Source organism: Mya arenaria, chromosome 4 (assembly GCF_026914265.1).
Source record: "Mya arenaria isolate MELC-2E11 chromosome 4, ASM2691426v1".
NCBI classification, from domain to species: Eukaryota; Metazoa; Mollusca; class Bivalvia; order Myida; family Myidae; genus Mya; species Mya arenaria.
In genome coordinates this window covers 66,199,557-66,217,418 of record NC_069125.1, presented here as the reverse complement: position 1 = coordinate 66,217,418, position 17,862 = coordinate 66,199,557, and the positions used below count along the sequence as shown (strand labels likewise).

Below are 17,862 nucleotides of genomic sequence, written 5' to 3'. Positions count from 1 at the left end.
AATATATTCAGTTTCAACCGTTTTTCTATTTAAAGGTACAGTGACAGTGACCTTGACGCAAAGGACCCACAACGACTTCCAATGAAAGGTCTCCATGAAAAGTTTGGTCAACCTTATGTACGTATGTAAGTAACTTGGCATGCAAATGTCATAATGATCGAAAAACACCGTCATTTCCATTTAGTATAATTAGTTACCAAAAAGTTGTGAAAACAAGATTTCATCGAGGCAAATATTCTGATAGGTTCCGGACATGATATTAATAGACTTCACTATGTGAACTTGTTTCTGTTATCCCAGTTCCAAACTATTTAATAACTTCATCAAGAAAAACATTCTGACTAAGTTTCATAAAAATTGGACCGGATTAACTGCGTCAAGTATGTTCCCAATACAAGATCAGATTTGACCTAAAGACCTAGGTTCAACCCATGTGACCCTCTTTAGATGTGCGGTGAGATTTCATCAAGGGTAACATTCTGTCTACGTGAAATCATTCTGACCAATCACAACAATGATATGGTTCCAGACAAAAAATCTAAGATTTGACCTAGTGACCCACATGTGCCCCAGTTTTAATTTCATCCAATATTTCATTAAGAGGAACATTCTAATCATGTTTGATGAACATTGGACCAGATATAATGCCCCTAGTGTTCCAAAGATTTTTCTAAGATTTGACCTTGTGACCTAGTTTTTGATCCTATGTGACCCACTTTTACAAGCGGTGAGAACTTGAACGAGGGAAGCATTCTGACCAAATTAGAACATTATAAAATCCTTTCAAGAACTTGTTCCAATGTTTTGATTCCAGACCTAGTTACCAAATTGTCCATGTGATCCAGTTTAAAATTTAATTTCAAGGAAATTTTCTGATGAATATTGTACCAAATATAATGTGTCTGTGTTCCAAATATTTTTAACAAGTCACCTTGTTTTTGACCCCATGAGGCCCACTTTTCCACGCAATCGAGAAATTCATCAAGGGGAACATTCTGACAAAGGTTTGAACATTATCTGACCAAATCCTACCAAGATATGTATACGGAATGATGGACGGGAAATCTAAGATTTGACTCTGAACTATCATATTTGACCCAGTTTTAAATTTGCCCGAGAACTAATTACGGAAAACATTCTGATTAAGTTTGAGAAATAATGGATCAAAAATAATGTCTGTGCTCCAAAGATTTTTCTAAGATTTCACCAAAAAACCTTGTTTTGACCCCCATTTGACCCACTTTTACAAGAAGTCGAGAACTCATCAGGGGGAACATTCTGACCAAATTTGAAAATTATCTGACCAATCCCTACTAGTATTTATAGGGCCGAATGGGATTCACTTTGTGTAAAATGTTTGTATCAAAGGAAGCCGACATGTAACACGGCCATTTAAATTTAAAAGCGCATTTCGCATTGACTCAGACCCTTGTGTGCTGGTACATGGACAAAGAAACATCTTTTTTAATAATGGAGAGAAAAAATTCACTTTTACAAGCCATCTGACTGGATGCTGCCATTTTTAGCGCATGCTTTCAAAGAAACTGACCATCACCTCAGGTATTGATTTCAAAAGTAATAGCCTCCTGGGGCAAAGTCGAATGGATTTTTCCAATAATATTTACTTTGAATTTAATTCGTGACATTCGCTCGATATTTAGCGGACTTCGGTAATCGTTCCATATTTTTCCAAACACTTATTGATTAAATAACCCTCAGTGTTAACGAAAATTCGACCTGACTTAGTATTTGACAAGATACCCATTATGAACTAATGTTCATAAAAACAGTATGAAGAGGAGTTTTATGAAGAAAGAAATACAAGCGTCTAACATACAATATAGCTTATGTTTTGACCAGACGGGTCCAAAACAATGACTGACAAATATCAAATTATCCTAAACGCTGAAAAGTCGAAGTTGAAGTAACATGTTCTGTTAGAATTGTTTTGACGGTTTAAAACGAATTATACCAAAATTGGAATTATGACGAATAAACTTTGAATCAGACAGACAAGTGCCAGTTTTTCGAATATTCGCTACATTTCTAACGAGTTGTTAAACTAACTATTGTTATTTGCCACTTGCTCTTACCTGGCGAGTCGTTAAATGTTCAGTCGTTTGCAACAATTTAACGATTTTCGTCACTGTGACAATGCTTTCATTGTTAAGTATTTAACAAAAGTACGAACAACCAGGTCAGTGTGACGAAAGCGTAAATCTGATGATTTCATGGTCAGTAATTCACGAAGAAAAAAAAATGCATCGCAGTATTTTATTATGTTATCCTTGACAAATCCATCAAATGATGAAACATTTAAGACATATCTGACAATATGCAGATTACATATATTACATTAACACAAAGGTAATTGCATTATGCTAACAATTTCATTTTAACTTGTACATAAATATATTGATAAGGTTAAACACTTTACTAGACTACATTGCGAAAAAAAGTAATTTTCATATAGTTGTAACCCAATCTTAGAAAGGAAACTTGAGGTAAAATAAAGGAAACAAATTCTGACTCGAGAGCTTGAGCAAAACAAAGAGGAATGTTGGTACACTAAAGGCATGAGGAAAAGCCAACAATAGTTCACATGTATAGCGATGAGGTTCAAGTTCAAATTACAGATAAAAACGATGATGTTACCTTTATAATTCACAATAATGATGAACACCATTTTGTGTATCATTTTTCCCAAAATATAAGAAGCAAGACTTGATCTAATGCATGAAGAATAAATAGTACGAACATGTATTTACAACCAATGTTTCAATAAGGTGTTGTCAGAGAAATATGAAATAGCTAAAGCGAGCAATAAATTGTCAGAGAAATATGAAATAGCTAAAGCGAGCAATAAATTATAACAATAAACCTTCTCTATATACAATTATAATAGGTAAATACAACATTTCTGCTTAAGTTTAAAACAAGCATATTTTTATGTGCACAACATACAGTTTAACAGGAAACCTTTTTTATGATTTTGCAATATTACAAGAATTTTCCATCTGTCCATGAATCTGAATATTAAGATCATAATTATATAGATATTAAAACCATAGAAGTGTAAGTATATCCCTGAATAACTTAATCTAATGCTAGTTTAACCAATGCTCAGCCTACATTGGTAATAATAGTACCTTTCATATCAAATGCAGCTTTTCCATAACACCAAAGAAATGTTATTATTTTCTCCTGGCCTGGATTTCTCAGACATTCTCAAGTCTCTTAAATATAATGGGATCAAGATAAGCTCACTATTTTGGTATGTATTGTGTGTATTTGTCATTTTTAAGAGTTTTTAGACATTTAATTATAAGGTGTTATTTATCAGATAGCACAATAAAGTATTTTCTTTGTTGACAAATCAACTGACTTGGATAAGTGTAATAAGACACTTAAGCCTGTTATGCTTTAATAAGAATTTTTGAGAAATTTGCGTCTGGTTTAGTAAATCATGTTGCTGATTTGGTGAAATATCAAACAGTATCAATTATTATAACACAAATGTTAATGACATGAATAGATAAATTAACGAAAATGGACAAAGTATTCTTGACTGAGGTCAAACTATGGTATTGCCTTCAAAAACGTGATCCTTACAATTGACTAACTTATCAGAAAGACCATACAACAAATGCATAAGTCTAGCATGCCCATACATACTATTGCACTGTTAACAGTGATATCCCTGTATATGGATACAAGCTTAGTGAAAAGTGATATTAAAGGCATAAAATGTATACAATATATACTATTCTGAATCAACATGATCCACTGATAAATTAGTAACCATCATACAGCAATCAATGTTTTAAAATCCCGACACAGTCAGATATTTTTCACAGCTGTATTCATTTAATAAATACATTTACATACACCTACATACAAACATGTACATACATCTACATATATAAATACATGTACAAAGGCTCACATACATACATGTACAAAAACACAAATGCATACATGTAAAAAAAAACATTTACATACTTTTACAAACACACACACATGTATACATGTTTAAAGACACACATACATACATGCACAAAGACACACATACATACATGCACAAAGACACACATACATACATTTGCACAGACACACATACATATGTGTACTAAGACACACATATATGTACAAAGACACACATACATATATGTATAAAACACATAAATATATGTTCAAAGAAGACACACATACATACATGTACAAAGACACACATACATACATGTACAAAGACACACATACATACATGTACAAAGACACACATACATACATGTACAAAGTCACACATACATACATGTACAAAGACACACATACATATACATACATGTACAAAGACACACATACATACATGCACAAAGACACACATACATACATGTACAAAGACACACATACATACATGTACAAAGACACACATACATACATGTTCAGAGACACACATACATACATGTACAAAGACACACATACATACATGCACAAAGACACACATACATACATGTTCAGAGACACACATACATACATGTACAAAGTCACACATACATACATGTTCAGAGACACACATACATACATGTACAAAGTCACACATGCAAACATGTATAAACACACACATACATACATGTTCAAAGTCACACATGCAAACATGTACAAACACCACTTACAAACATGTACATGTAATTAACCGTTTTCTCAAGAAGTTCTTTGAAAAGATTTTTGATTTTGTATAATTCAAACACTTTAGACAAAATCCAACTTCTTTATACAAAAACAATACTACTTTTTTTGACTTTCCAACTAAGCCAGTCAAATTCAGCAGACTTTGCAGGTGATCGACAATGATAAATACAAGGCTAACATAGCAATGGACCCATGTCATCATGAGGAATTATGTGTAAGCTGGTCCACTATATGCCTTCTTAAACAGGTCATTTTGTACAATGGCGGAAACGGATTTCAAGTATTTAAAATTAATTAAAATTTCAATACCATCTTCAATTTGTAGCTGTTTTCAAAAGAACTTTCTTCTTTGTGTTCTTTCTTGCAATATGAATAATCAAGGGCATTGTGTTCTGACAGCGAAGGAGAATGCCAAGACAAACAGAAGAGATTAATTATCAATGAATTCACATCCACACACTTGAAATTAAAATCAAATAAATTAAAAATAAAACAATTTAAAAAATTTAAAGATCTCTGTAAAATCCAAATATCAATTCTCATGTACAATGTTCTATTTATACAAATGGCAAATACAAGGCTATGATATGGTGTTCCTATCTGCTGAGTAGCCTCTTGGTTTTACACTGTCTCTTGTGGTAGTTCTGTGCCATGGAGTTGATGATGGAGAGAAGGAAGTAGGCCACCATCACTATCACAACCTTCTCAAATATCCATGCCAACACATTCCCAGATTCCTGCAACACAAATGATTCCTGTAAAACATCTTACTGCCAACAATATTAATGCAGGTTGATATCCGTTATTTTTCTCACTCAAACTCAGGGCTTAACTCAAAACAATTATTTAATCATGAGTTATGAACCTTACTACACATGCAGTCGAACCCGTTGGCTCGAAATCACTTGGCTCGAATTCCTCGTTGGCTTGAACTGAATGTAAAGGACCGATTTCATTTAACTGATTGTAAGCCTTCATGCTTGGCTCAAATTATTCGAGGCTCAAAGTTATTTTGCCGGTTCCTGCAAGTTCCGGCCAACGGGTTTCGACTGTATGTGTATTGGCACTGTTGACATGTTCTATAAGTTTCTTATCAATACAGTGAATGTTGTTGTTGTTTATTGCCGAATTTGTTAAAACATAATGGCATCAAGGCTTTGACAAAAGTACTTTGTATAATTCATTTACTTTGTTTAAAGGAACAACAAAGCAAGCATTGAAATAATTTAAGTCAAAATAAACATTCTTCTTGGATGGATATGATTAGTGGTGCCTTACCTTATGAGAGGAGGAGCCTGGTTTGTGATGGAGCTTCTCCTTCTGTACTCTGAGATACTCCTTAAATGGGGTTTGTAACACTGGACCATACTTCGGCAGCTTACTGCAAGCACAAATATTCATTTTTGTCAATATAGTGTCCACTTAAGTTTCTTTGTACTTGTAAATCAACATTAGGTTGTATGCATTTTATAAAGAGGCTATGGACATGAGATTTATACTTTGTTAAAAAAGTGTAATATACACAGGTAACTATAGAGGTCCTATTATAAGACTGTGTTCTTCACTTATCATACAGGCAGCATGTTAATACTGAAAATGTGATCTATAATATGAAAAATAAGATACTCACCCTATTAAGCTGACTACAGTCTCTACATGATGTTCACTAAACAGGAATATCACAAATAATTTCTGAAATAAATTCAATCATCAATGTTATTATACACTCATTATTATCATTGGAGAAGCAAATACATATATATGTATGCATCTTTTATTAACAAAATATCAAAATGATACAATAATCATTACCAGAACAAATGTTGCATAATCATTTATGTCTAAGAAAATTCCATTATCAGTCTGAATTACACACATGAGTATCAATATCTACTGCACGAGAATACAGACTTATAATATGAGAGTCGGACAATGATCAACTAGAATCTGGTACCTGTATATGCATTTTGATAATGGCCTTTCCAATGAGAGTGGCTCCAAAGAAAGTCCAGAATGGAATGAGGAAGTGCCCACAGGTGATGCCCGCCAGATCAAACAGTGGGTTGGGTATCTGAAAAATGAAAACACCTTAAGTTGTGTTCCTAAAGCATCTTAGTGAAACATTTTAACTTAATAACAAAAAAAATAATAGTTATCATTTTAAATATCCTCTATTTTTCATTGCATATATTCATACGCATTTATTGTTTTTCCATTTTGTTTTCATATTTTTGGTGTACAAACATTATTACTTTTCTTTAAATTCAACATGTTGAAAATGTTCACAAAGATGCTTTATAAAAATGGACTATGGTAAAAAAACTTTGAACTTACTTTAAATGCTTGTTGCAGGTTGTTTCTACTTATTTTTAAAAAATGCAATAATAGTGAGGTACATGTAGGTCACTAGTTATTAATATTTCTTTTTCATAAGGTGTACTTACAGATGCACATAGCAGAATACCAAAGAAGCCCACTCGCTGGACTAGATTGTGGATGGACAACTTTGCCTTCTCCAAAAAACTCTGCAAGGAGTCAAACAAGGGTTATCAGTCCTTCTCAGATAAAAATCATTGGTCTTTCTCTTTATTGATTTTGTACTGCTAACAAAAGAAGAAGAGAAAAGCATACATCCGGGTAAATATATTAAAAGCTAAAGACAAAAACATTAACAAGATATGTAAGCTTTTGCAGAAGTCATTGATTCGTTAAAAGAAAATTAAGTACATTTAAAATTGACTTGTATAATCCCCAGATAAGCATTGCAGGATAACAAAAGAAACAGAACCAGACATATGCATGCAATAGTTGATGCTAACATGAACCCTATTTGAACTGATATTCATTCATACACATACATGTAAGATGAAGCTACATCACAGTTTATCATACCACCACTTAATGTCATCAGTTCTATACCACCAATCAACTTTTACCTTCAAGCTATGGAAAAATATGGAAGCTGGTAATTTAGGGTTAAGTTGTTCATACATCCCTCTTAACTACAAGTATGTTAAAGGTCTCCACCAATGGTGCCATGGGTGATAAGCCCCTTACAAGCCTCTGTTTTGTTTACTTACAAATACATTCCTTTCAGTCTACAATCATAAGAAATGTTTGCAGTAAAAATATTTCTTTTAAATTTAAATAATCTACGATAGATAAACAACCAATATTTGTGATTCAGGGCTATTAAATTGAAATAACATGCTTTCACTTTCTATGAGAAAATAACTGCATAACACAAATATTCAAAGATCTCATATATCCCTACCATTTCTTCTGGGTGATCTTTCTTCTCATGAATAAGCTCTTCGAGTTCCTCAAAGTCATCATCATCAATGTCTGCCCCAGATAGACGGGCAGCGCGTGCCATGAAGTATGGGGGTAGCTCCCCAATGGCTGTGCCCGCCCCCCACATGAATGACTCCAGCCGAACCTTACTGATGATCTTCCACATGGAGATGTATTGATGGCCCTCATCATCCGGACACACAATTCTGAACGCAAAAGTAAAGTTATCATTCACTGGACCATCTTATTAGATTTATAATATAACCTATATTTTTATCCAATGAAATCGTTGATTGGCCGGTATTAAGCACTATGCAGCATTGCTTAATAGCTTAAAAATTCAACATTTAGCAGGGTTTTCAAGCTCTCCCTAGAGAATCAGTGGAAGCCATACAATATTTAAAAATGTACTCTACTTGTAAGTGACAGTTTCTACACTTTCTACCCTTTTTAAAATGTAACAAGTTAACATTGATTCCGATGATGGCGATGAATAAGATCTTTTTTTCTTCATTTCAGCCTCATTCAGATCAAAATTAAAAAAGTAACAATGAACAACGATAAGTGTTCTAATTGCACTGAGGGACCTGACACCTGTCAGAGACAATCATACATCCAAAAGACTAATTTTAAATATTATAGTAAAGCAACAAACAGAAAAAATTACTTCTGATTTTTTGAATTCTAATTTCAAATTCATGGAATCTGTTTGGCAAATGCTTAAATCACAGTGAAAATGTTAGATGAAAGTCCTAAATATCTGATGGAAATCTGTTTTATAAATCAAAATTAAATTGTAAAAAGAACCCAATGGAAAGAGAGCCAGCTACCCGGTATCTTGTTTTTTAATTTGAACACATCATTTTTTTTATTTCAGGTTTTAAGTATAAAAAAAGTCTTACTGTGTGGGGTATGGAGGTTCAGGGAAGTCTGTGGACATACATTCATACGCTGCCAATGTTACTGCTGCTATGTGAGGACCCTGAGTAATGTTTAATAAAATAAATATGGACATTCAGTCAAATTGATAATATACTTCTTATGACTATACATTTTAGAGACAAAAATAAACTGATAAGTGTTGTGAAAAAGCATGGGATTAATAATTATGATATAAATAAATCCATCTTAGATAAAAACAACAAAAGTATTCAAATGCTTAGAAATTTGTAAACAGCCATATTCAATGTCATGAGGGAATTCAACAGCTTCTCAGTGCCATGCCCTATAAGCTTACCAGGTAAAGTAGGAATGTATGGAGGCCAGTCCCAAGTCCGACGGAGGAGAGGATGCCCAGCCCGACCCAGTATGCGCACCACAGAAATGTCTTTTCCACACTCCCCACAGTCTGAAAAATTTCATTTACATATAAACATTTGATATATGTATGTAAAGTTCAACCCACTAAATGAAGGTGCACCACTGAACCGTCTTTAGTGTTTTGGGGAAACGACCTACAACCTTGGAATTGAGAATCTCTGTGTTTTTACACAATTGGGAATTTTTTATAAATAGTCATGAAGTTGAATATACTCATACACTCTCATATAAAGTGCATCTAACTAGGCTCCTTTGTATCCCCACATTACTAGATCAAGTTGTCTTGGAAGTCTCTTACATGGTGCAAACAAAGTGATAAATATACTATTTCAAAATAAGTAAGTTTAAACTAACAGCCTGTTATAGAAGTGTGTAAGTTAAGGCCATTACCTCCTGGTGGGCTCCCTCCACATGATATACTGCCAACAGTATCAGCGAAATCAACACACACAAGGCAACAGCCTTCTTTCTGTTGTACAATCTGAAAAGCAACAAACAATACTCTACAAGATATCCCATAAATTTCAAGTTGTTTGAGATCATATAGATACTTGTCAATATCATAGCAAAATAACACAAATAATTGGTAGAAATGTTATATACAAAGACCAAGGTCTTTCCTGAAAATAACTCTCAAGTCTCACCTTTTCCCTAACAAATACAGCAGTACACTGGCCTCCAGAAAGAAATATCTGATAGTCCTCACTGGGGACCGCCACAGGACTATAGACTCTCGCTCTTGTTTGTCCATCTCACGTTGTTTTTCGTCTTGTTTTTTGTCACTTACACTTCCATTTAGATCCCTATCACCTGAGCTAGCAGCATCATCATGTTTGCGCTGTCTTGCTTTTGTTTTTGATTTTTTCATTGTTTTCTCAGATTCCATTAATCTTGCCACCTATAATTGTATAATATTAACACAAATGTCAAATCTTACAATACCACAAAAACATATCACTTACATGTAGGTAAATGAAATACCACTAGAAAATACTTTTTTTTAAAAACAACAACAAAATATTGTCATTTTTCTAAATCATGTACACATAGCTTAAACTAGACAAAGACAATTATAATTTATGTAATAAGACAGACTCCCACAACAAATGTGCACCAAGTGAAAAGAACAACTATACTATCATCTATGTTATGAGAAAGGTTAGTCATGGTTAGTCATAATAGGGGATCCAACTGCTTTGTGCTATCACTACAGGGGTAGTTGATAACTTCAAAACATTGTCTTGAATTTTAAGTTGGAAGTTGGACAACTTTACAAAACTGTGAATTTCAGTGTCAACTTGTTCAACACTTCAATTAATTATAAATTGCTATGCTGATAAGCACATGTTTTTTCTGCACTATTTAAGTTAATTTTATCATTTTCGGTAATGTTTAAATATACCAAAAAGGGTGAATACCGGTAAATGTAAAAAACAATAGCTCTTATAAAGGATACTGAGTTTAATTTGAATGAAAGATGCTGAAAACACAGTATTTCTACCTTATGAGACTATAATCACAGTAAATCTTTTAGCACTCACCAATCATTTAATGTGTTTTGCTTTTACAGCCATTAAATACACAGTTATCAGTAAGTAATATTTTTCATAAATGTGTTATTTAGTAAGTAGTTAAAGGTTTATCACTCAAATTGTATTTTAATTATACATGTGTACAACTGTACATATTGATTTTGAATAAGAGTGTCTGTTTAAGATTCTCATTTGCTCTTTTTTTACATGGGGTCGCTGTGCACAAACAATCTTCGATCAGATATGTCTAAATTATGGGAACTACGGACATTACGGACCATGGCAATTTCAGACCAAACATATCGGACCATATTTGGGGACAGTACAGACCATATTTTGGGACAATACAGACCATATTTTGGGACATAACGGACTATATTGTATATTTCGAGACATTATGAACCATGATTTATAATTTTACTAACAGTTTGTTTTAACTCATTTCTCCACATCGTCTTCATATTACGCTTAAAAGTTTATTTTTAATTTATTAATAAATACTTGTATATGAATCCTCATTTTGATATGACACCTGCCAAATGCCTTCCAACTGAAATATTCCCATGAAATTCCAAACAGTCGATGTTTTATATGTGACTATTGTCAGATTCCTGTGAAATTCCATTAGGTATAAGAGACCAGTGTACACCTACAGTAAATAAGTATATAGTAAATAGAAATACATATTGAATTTATATCAAACATGTATAAAATAATATGTAAATAAATTATGTTCATCATGAATTAAGTTTTAAACTACGTCAACTAGAGCTGTCACAGGAGTGACGAATACCCCCAAATGCCGCCTGGACACAGGAATGGCAAACCATTCCTTTGAAAAGAGGCCATAACTCCAAGGTTACTGCACACTGCATCTTCTTTTATCATGCATGTATTGTTTTATTTAAATCTGTTGAGTAATTTAGAAGTTACACTGCTGACAAGAAAAACTAGCTGATGCTCTAGCTGATCTCTTCTGGAATAAGACATCTAGAGCATTCACGAGCTTTTCTTCCAACACGATCATCATCAAATTTTACAAGTACATAGTACAGGTCAATATTTGTAATAAGCACTACTGTGGCAAATAAGCCATACTTAAGTTCTGCTGGTATTCCACTGGCATCTGGTTCAAATGAAGCATGCTGGATTTGTTTTGTTTGTTCATCTTTCCAAGTGTCAATTACTTTTAAGGTAAATATTTGCTCATTTAGTTTTTGAAGGATCTATCAAACTTGACCTGTATCTTCTGATGTTATACCTGTGTACCAAAAAATGTTCAAATCTGTCAAGCCTTTCATGAGTTATCATCCGGAAACCATTTTTCTATTTTTAGTAACAGTGACCTTGACCCCACCAGCCCCAATATCGAACTTGATCTGTATCTTCTGATGTTACACCTGTGTACCAAAAATTGTTCAAATCCGTCATGCCTTTCATGAGTTATCGTCCGGAAACCGTTTTTCTTTTTTTAGTAACAGTGACCTTGACCTTGGCCTCACCAGCCCCAATATCGAACTTGACCTGTATCTTCTGATGTTACACCTGTGTACCAAATTTTTTTAAAATCTGTCAAGCCTTTCATGAGTTATCGTCCGGAAACCGTTTTTCTATTTTCCATAACAGTGACCTTGACCCCACCAGCCCCAATATCGAACTTGACCTGTATCTTCTGATGTTACACCTGTGTACCAAAAATTTTTCAAATCTGTCAAGCCTATCATGAGTTATCATCCGGAAACCGTTTTTCTATTTTAAGTAACAGTGACCTTGGCCCCACCAGCCCCAATATCGAACTTGACCTGTATCTTCTGATGTTACACCTGTGTACCAAAAATTGTTCAAATCCGTCTAGCCTAGAGTTATTGTCCGGAAACCATGAAAACCGACAGACCGACCGACAGACCGACCGACCGACAGACAGACCGACAAGCTCAATCCTATATACCCCCTCAAACTTCATTTGTGGGGGTATAATTAAATCAGATGAAAGAAAATAAACAAATATGACAATCTGAAGGTCATTTCAGAAAGCAATCAAGCAAATAAGAACATATAAATATACACATGATACACAAATATACATGGTCTGTAGTGTCCCCAAATTGGCAGGTGCGTAGGAGCCAATATTCTGGCTAGTAACGGCAATGGGGCAACGAATATTTGATACCAATTTTCTTAATAATAGTATTTTAAATTTAAAGCTACGCGCATGTAGATCAATACCAGTCTGACACGATATTGAATAAACAGGTCACAATGTCATAATTAAACCTGTGATAATCTAGCTAATTGATGTGAAAACAGGCAGCAGATTATCAAAGACGGGTAAGTGGAAGAAGAGGCAATAAGACAATAATTATTTGTGTCGTTTTTGATGTGTCAAAAACTGTAGTTGATTATGATAATTGCAATTAATCGTTAAAATAGAATTGTCATTAAATAGCCAGCAATATGCATTTGTTCAAACTGGTCACATTAAAGTTTGACTTTAAAATGGACGTTCCAAATCTGCCTAAAAGTTTTAAATTTCCAAAGAGATCTTTTGGTACTAAAAAAACTGAACACGGGGCATTCAACTCGCAATGGTTCCAAAGTCAGCTGTGGCTTCACTATGAAGAAGTAAACTGCGCTTATTTGTTATTTAAAAATACATTGAATGTTTAAAAGTAAATAAATACTGGCATTTATTATAATTTATGATTGCACAATAATCGATATGTCGCTGTTGCTCATAATGTTATTTTAAAGCGACAGTCCGCAAATCGGGCAAATTAGCCATGAAAAAAAAAAAAATTCATCTATGTGTTGATAAGCATTCCTGACTGACGAATCCAAAAAAAATTTGGTTCAAATCGACCTAGAAATGAGTTTTTCGTGTCATTTTCAATATCTCTTCTTAACTATCGGCCCCCGAGAGTTAACGGTTATATAAATAGAAAAAACAGTGGGATTCCAAAGTTCTTGCGCATGCGCAGGGCGATACTATTTCCCGGTCTCTCCTCGTAAAATCCGGTCTCATAATTCCCGGTTCATAACTTATGGCCCCAGGCAACGGATTGTGTTGCTGATGTTTATAACACGATTTTGACAATCTTATTTGTTTTTATATGTAACAAAATGGTATAAAATATATAAACATTATGTCTTAATTTATGCAATTTGTTATAGGTATACACTATTTATGCAATTCGTGTTAAAGGTGTAGAGAAAGATGCGATGCAGTACAAATGCTCATGTTTTTTGCATAAAAGATTGAGGACGGCTAGAGTATGAAGTAACTTAGAATTGCACCTTTTAAATTATGTTATGTTATGTTATTGTTCTTCCTTTTATGTTTACCACCCCCCCCCCCCGACATAAAAATTTTTAAGCATAAATGATTACAATTGAAAAATTCCATGTTTGCATATCCGACTCATATCGACTCATATCGATACGATACGATATGTTTATTGCGTAAAACATTATACAATGTTCATCGCATGTAAACAAGTAAATTTCATGTTTTTATCTTTGCCTAAATTTATTTTATGTTTTATTGATATAAAATTTGAAATAAATAGTGACATAATTATCATCAAATATCTAATGTTTTAATCAACTGTAATCTTTTGTAATCCTATTACCCCCCGCGGTCATTAACACCTTTTTGATCACGCCCGATAGCTACTATAAAACAGAGACCGGAGGAGACCGGGACCGGATGAGACCGGGACCGGGAAATAGTATCACCCCCAAGAGTAGTCGGAAAAACCGTAGACCTACTTTCTCTTTTGCCGTCTAAAAATAGCAACTTTCGGCAATTTTCAATTTGTTAAATCTAAGTTATTAAAGCGATTTTTTAAAAAATAATTGCGGTTCAGTCGGTCTGAAACAATGTGGAACTTATTAAAAACTTTTGAAATACGGTTACTTTTGCGGACTGTCGCTTTAACCGAAAAAAGGTTTAGACAATAACATGAAAAAAAAACCTGAGCTCACTGGAAATCGAGTCTTTCAATGCTTCAAATTTAAAAAAAACTCGACAGGAAGGGGACACACCTCCCCAGCCCACCCCTTCCGTGGCCCCAATGTCAATTTCCTTCTTACATGCCTGAATGGTACATTATGAAACACACTGTAAGTAATCTTAAATCATGGTCCATAATTTCCTGAAATATGGTCCGCTATGTCTGGTTCATAATGTCCATGGTCAGTAATGTCCTGACACCAATTATGAAGGTGTATTGCTTTTTGTCTACTACTTTTCCAATATGACTTATAGTGCATAAAGAGTTAATTTTATGAGCAGTATATTGATATGAAATAATACATGAAATGATAGACTTTCATCTTACCAATTCATTTTTCTTTCCATTTGTTCCTAGTTTACGCTTTTTTAATTGAGCACGTAACTGTGCGGCTGTCCAACTTTGTATTTCCTCTTGTGTCAACTTATTCAACATTGTACACTACAGTAAAGGGCAATTTCTGACTTTCTATTGGTTATAGATAACATTGGTTAAGAGGTTTAAGAGTGTTATGATATTTATAGGTTACTCTACATAACGAACGTATCATATCCTTTACAAATAAATAAGAAAACGGACTTTGATCGTATGTAATCAGTTTGTTGGCCACGGTGAGTTGTGAAAATAGCCGGTTCCCTTAAGCGTCGGTGAATATTGAAAAATAAGAAGGGAAGCTGGATACCAAACCAGTTTCCGGTGTTCGATATACAGTAAAAACGTCTCCACCCCAAACGGTTATTTGTTTAAGCTCCGTGTATAACCATTTATAATTAACATTATCAAATGATAAGCTGATGAATTGAGTGCGATGATTTTGAAAGAAATACCTTTAAATTTGAATCTAATAGTTATGAATTGGGGTGTAACTAAGAGACAAAACCTTTTGACATTCGCCCCTCCCTCAGAACCATAATTTAAATGGTTTAAAATGTTGGCAAGGGGGTTAATGAAAATTTAACACTTTTCAATCCGAAATGGTGCATTTTGATCATATGCTATATTTTCACCCATATGGTTTATAACTCTACTGTATTAATATTATCACTTACTCCATACCGTAGATTATATTCCTATTGTCTCTTTGGTAATGTAGAATAATTATACTTTGAACATAAATAAAATAGTCCATTTAAATTGATGAAAGCAAATGAAAATTGCCTTAACATGACATGACTCCGTGGGAAAATTTACTCAGCTTCTTATTGTACCACCTATCTTGAGAATCTCGGCATGCAAACGTATCAGGGATAAGGTAGACACACACTAAAAAGTATATGTAATTTCTTTACTGCTTTACGTACTTGTCCGGACTGTTAGCTTGATCACGCATAATTAACAAGGTCGATCAACACAAGGCTAAGTGTCGCCCACAAAAGTAAAGGTTACATTTACTTCATTTAAGTCAATAATACTTTTTTATATAGCTTGGCTTGTCTTGGCTTTATGCACAAGGTCGTGTATGGTAATTAGGTAATTCAAGTACATACACGCCTTTTTGTGTATATATTCTATAATTCGAGCACTTAAGAAATGGGTTTCCATTGATGCCATACACCTGAGCTCTCGGACTAATAAATCAAGATGGTCACTCTCAATGGGCATTTAATAATTAAAATTTCTTACTTGAAATAGCTTAAATATAAATTAGCAAACTAATATAATTAAGACACGTACGTGTTTGTAATTACGACATAGGTAAAGGTAATATTTAGAGGTCATGGTTAAAATTATATATTTATATAATCTCTATAGATATGCTTTTTTCATCACTTACTTGCATTACTGTTAAACAACACTGAAATGGAGTTAATGGTCCTAATAACTTATTCTCAAGATTTTTCTGGGCTATTTTCAGTCAATGTAACGTTTAATAATATACACCCTTAGCTGGCTCGATGTTGATGACGGGCGTTGTTTGATAATACATATTTATTAACTATTATCCTACTGAGGAAAACTATTTAAAAAATACACAAAATTTAAAAAGAAAAGAAAAAAATCTGAACTATAATCCAAGTTGGCATTTTTTCACACATATTCACCCTGCTGAGGCGGTGTCATGTACAAGGTCACACGAAGGAATGAATTGTCAAAAGCAATTATATTTTGGCTCAATTGTTGAACGAAAATGTGGCCTCAAATGTGTATTTTTAATACTTGATCCAATATAAACCATTCTTGACCCTGACCTAGATCAAGCAAACTTTGGCTTTAATAAGTGACAACACGGAAGTTTATATCAAAACTTGATATCAAATAAATTGCACTTAATTAAGTAAATATTCATGCTCAGACATACACACTTGCATATGAATTATTCTTAATTGGAAATGCCTCATTCATAAAACTCCAAAGGTCAGCGTCTAGTGATTCAATGGTATTTCGAAGCATATTTAATTTAGTTCGTTGAACATAATTTTATAGTAAATCATCGCCTGTGTGCCTTGCATTTGTGCCATGTTATTTTTATAATAACAGGATCAACTATACTGTATGTGCATATAATTAGGCGGCATTCCATAATGATTAACCTCTAAATGTGACCTTGACCTTTAAGGCAGTGACAGTTACAGCACGGGCACAACCACTAAAACTCTCGTGCATTTATGCAAAAACAAATTAAGATTAACCTCTTCACCATGACCTTCAAGCTTAGGGAATAGGGTCTTGCATGCGACACGTCGTCTTTATATGCCAATTATCTTTGCCAGGTTATATTAAAATTCCCTTCTGCATGACAAAGTTACAGCCTTGACATGACCATCTAATATCTTTCTATACATACACAGCATTCCATAATGATCAACATTTTAAGTGTGGCCTGGTGGCCACGTGGGGATGTGGGACTCTTCACAAGACACGTAGCCTCTGTGTGTTACATCTGTGCCAGGTTTTTATTCAAAATCACACTGTGGAGATTACAGCCCAAAAGGAAAAACAAACAGAAGGACGGATGCATGGACAGACGGACCGTGCGATTTGAAAATAGTTTCAAAAATTCACTGAAGAAGATA

The 17,862-nt window shown here is 33.9% G+C and overlaps 1 protein-coding gene across 2 annotated transcripts; it reads right to left on the bottom strand.

Annotated features, from left to right (window-relative positions):
- Nucleotides 1–2,260: 2,260 nt before the first annotated feature.
- LOC128231989 (vacuole membrane protein 1-like) lies at nt 2,261–15,522 on the bottom strand. Of its 2 annotated transcripts, none has more exons than XM_052945306.1 (11): nt 15,428–15,522; nt 9,948–10,201; nt 9,694–9,784; nt 9,221–9,331; nt 8,886–8,965; nt 7,964–8,189; nt 7,134–7,214; nt 6,644–6,760; nt 6,320–6,381; nt 5,968–6,070; nt 2,261–5,426 (listed from the first exon to the last, which is right to left on the bottom strand). In XM_052945306.1, the coding sequence occupies exons 2-11, from the start codon at nt 10,187–10,189 to the stop codon at nt 5,286–5,288; spliced, it is 1,254 nt and encodes a 417-aa protein (XP_052801266.1). In that variant the 5' UTR covers nt 10,190–10,201; nt 15,428–15,522; the 3' UTR covers nt 2,261–5,285. The 2 variants fall into 2 exon arrangements, with proteins under 2 accessions (XP_052801266.1, XP_052801265.1); XM_052945305.1 differs by having other exon boundaries at nt 15,176–15,495.
- Between the last annotated feature and the right edge of the window lie 2,340 nt (nt 15,523–17,862).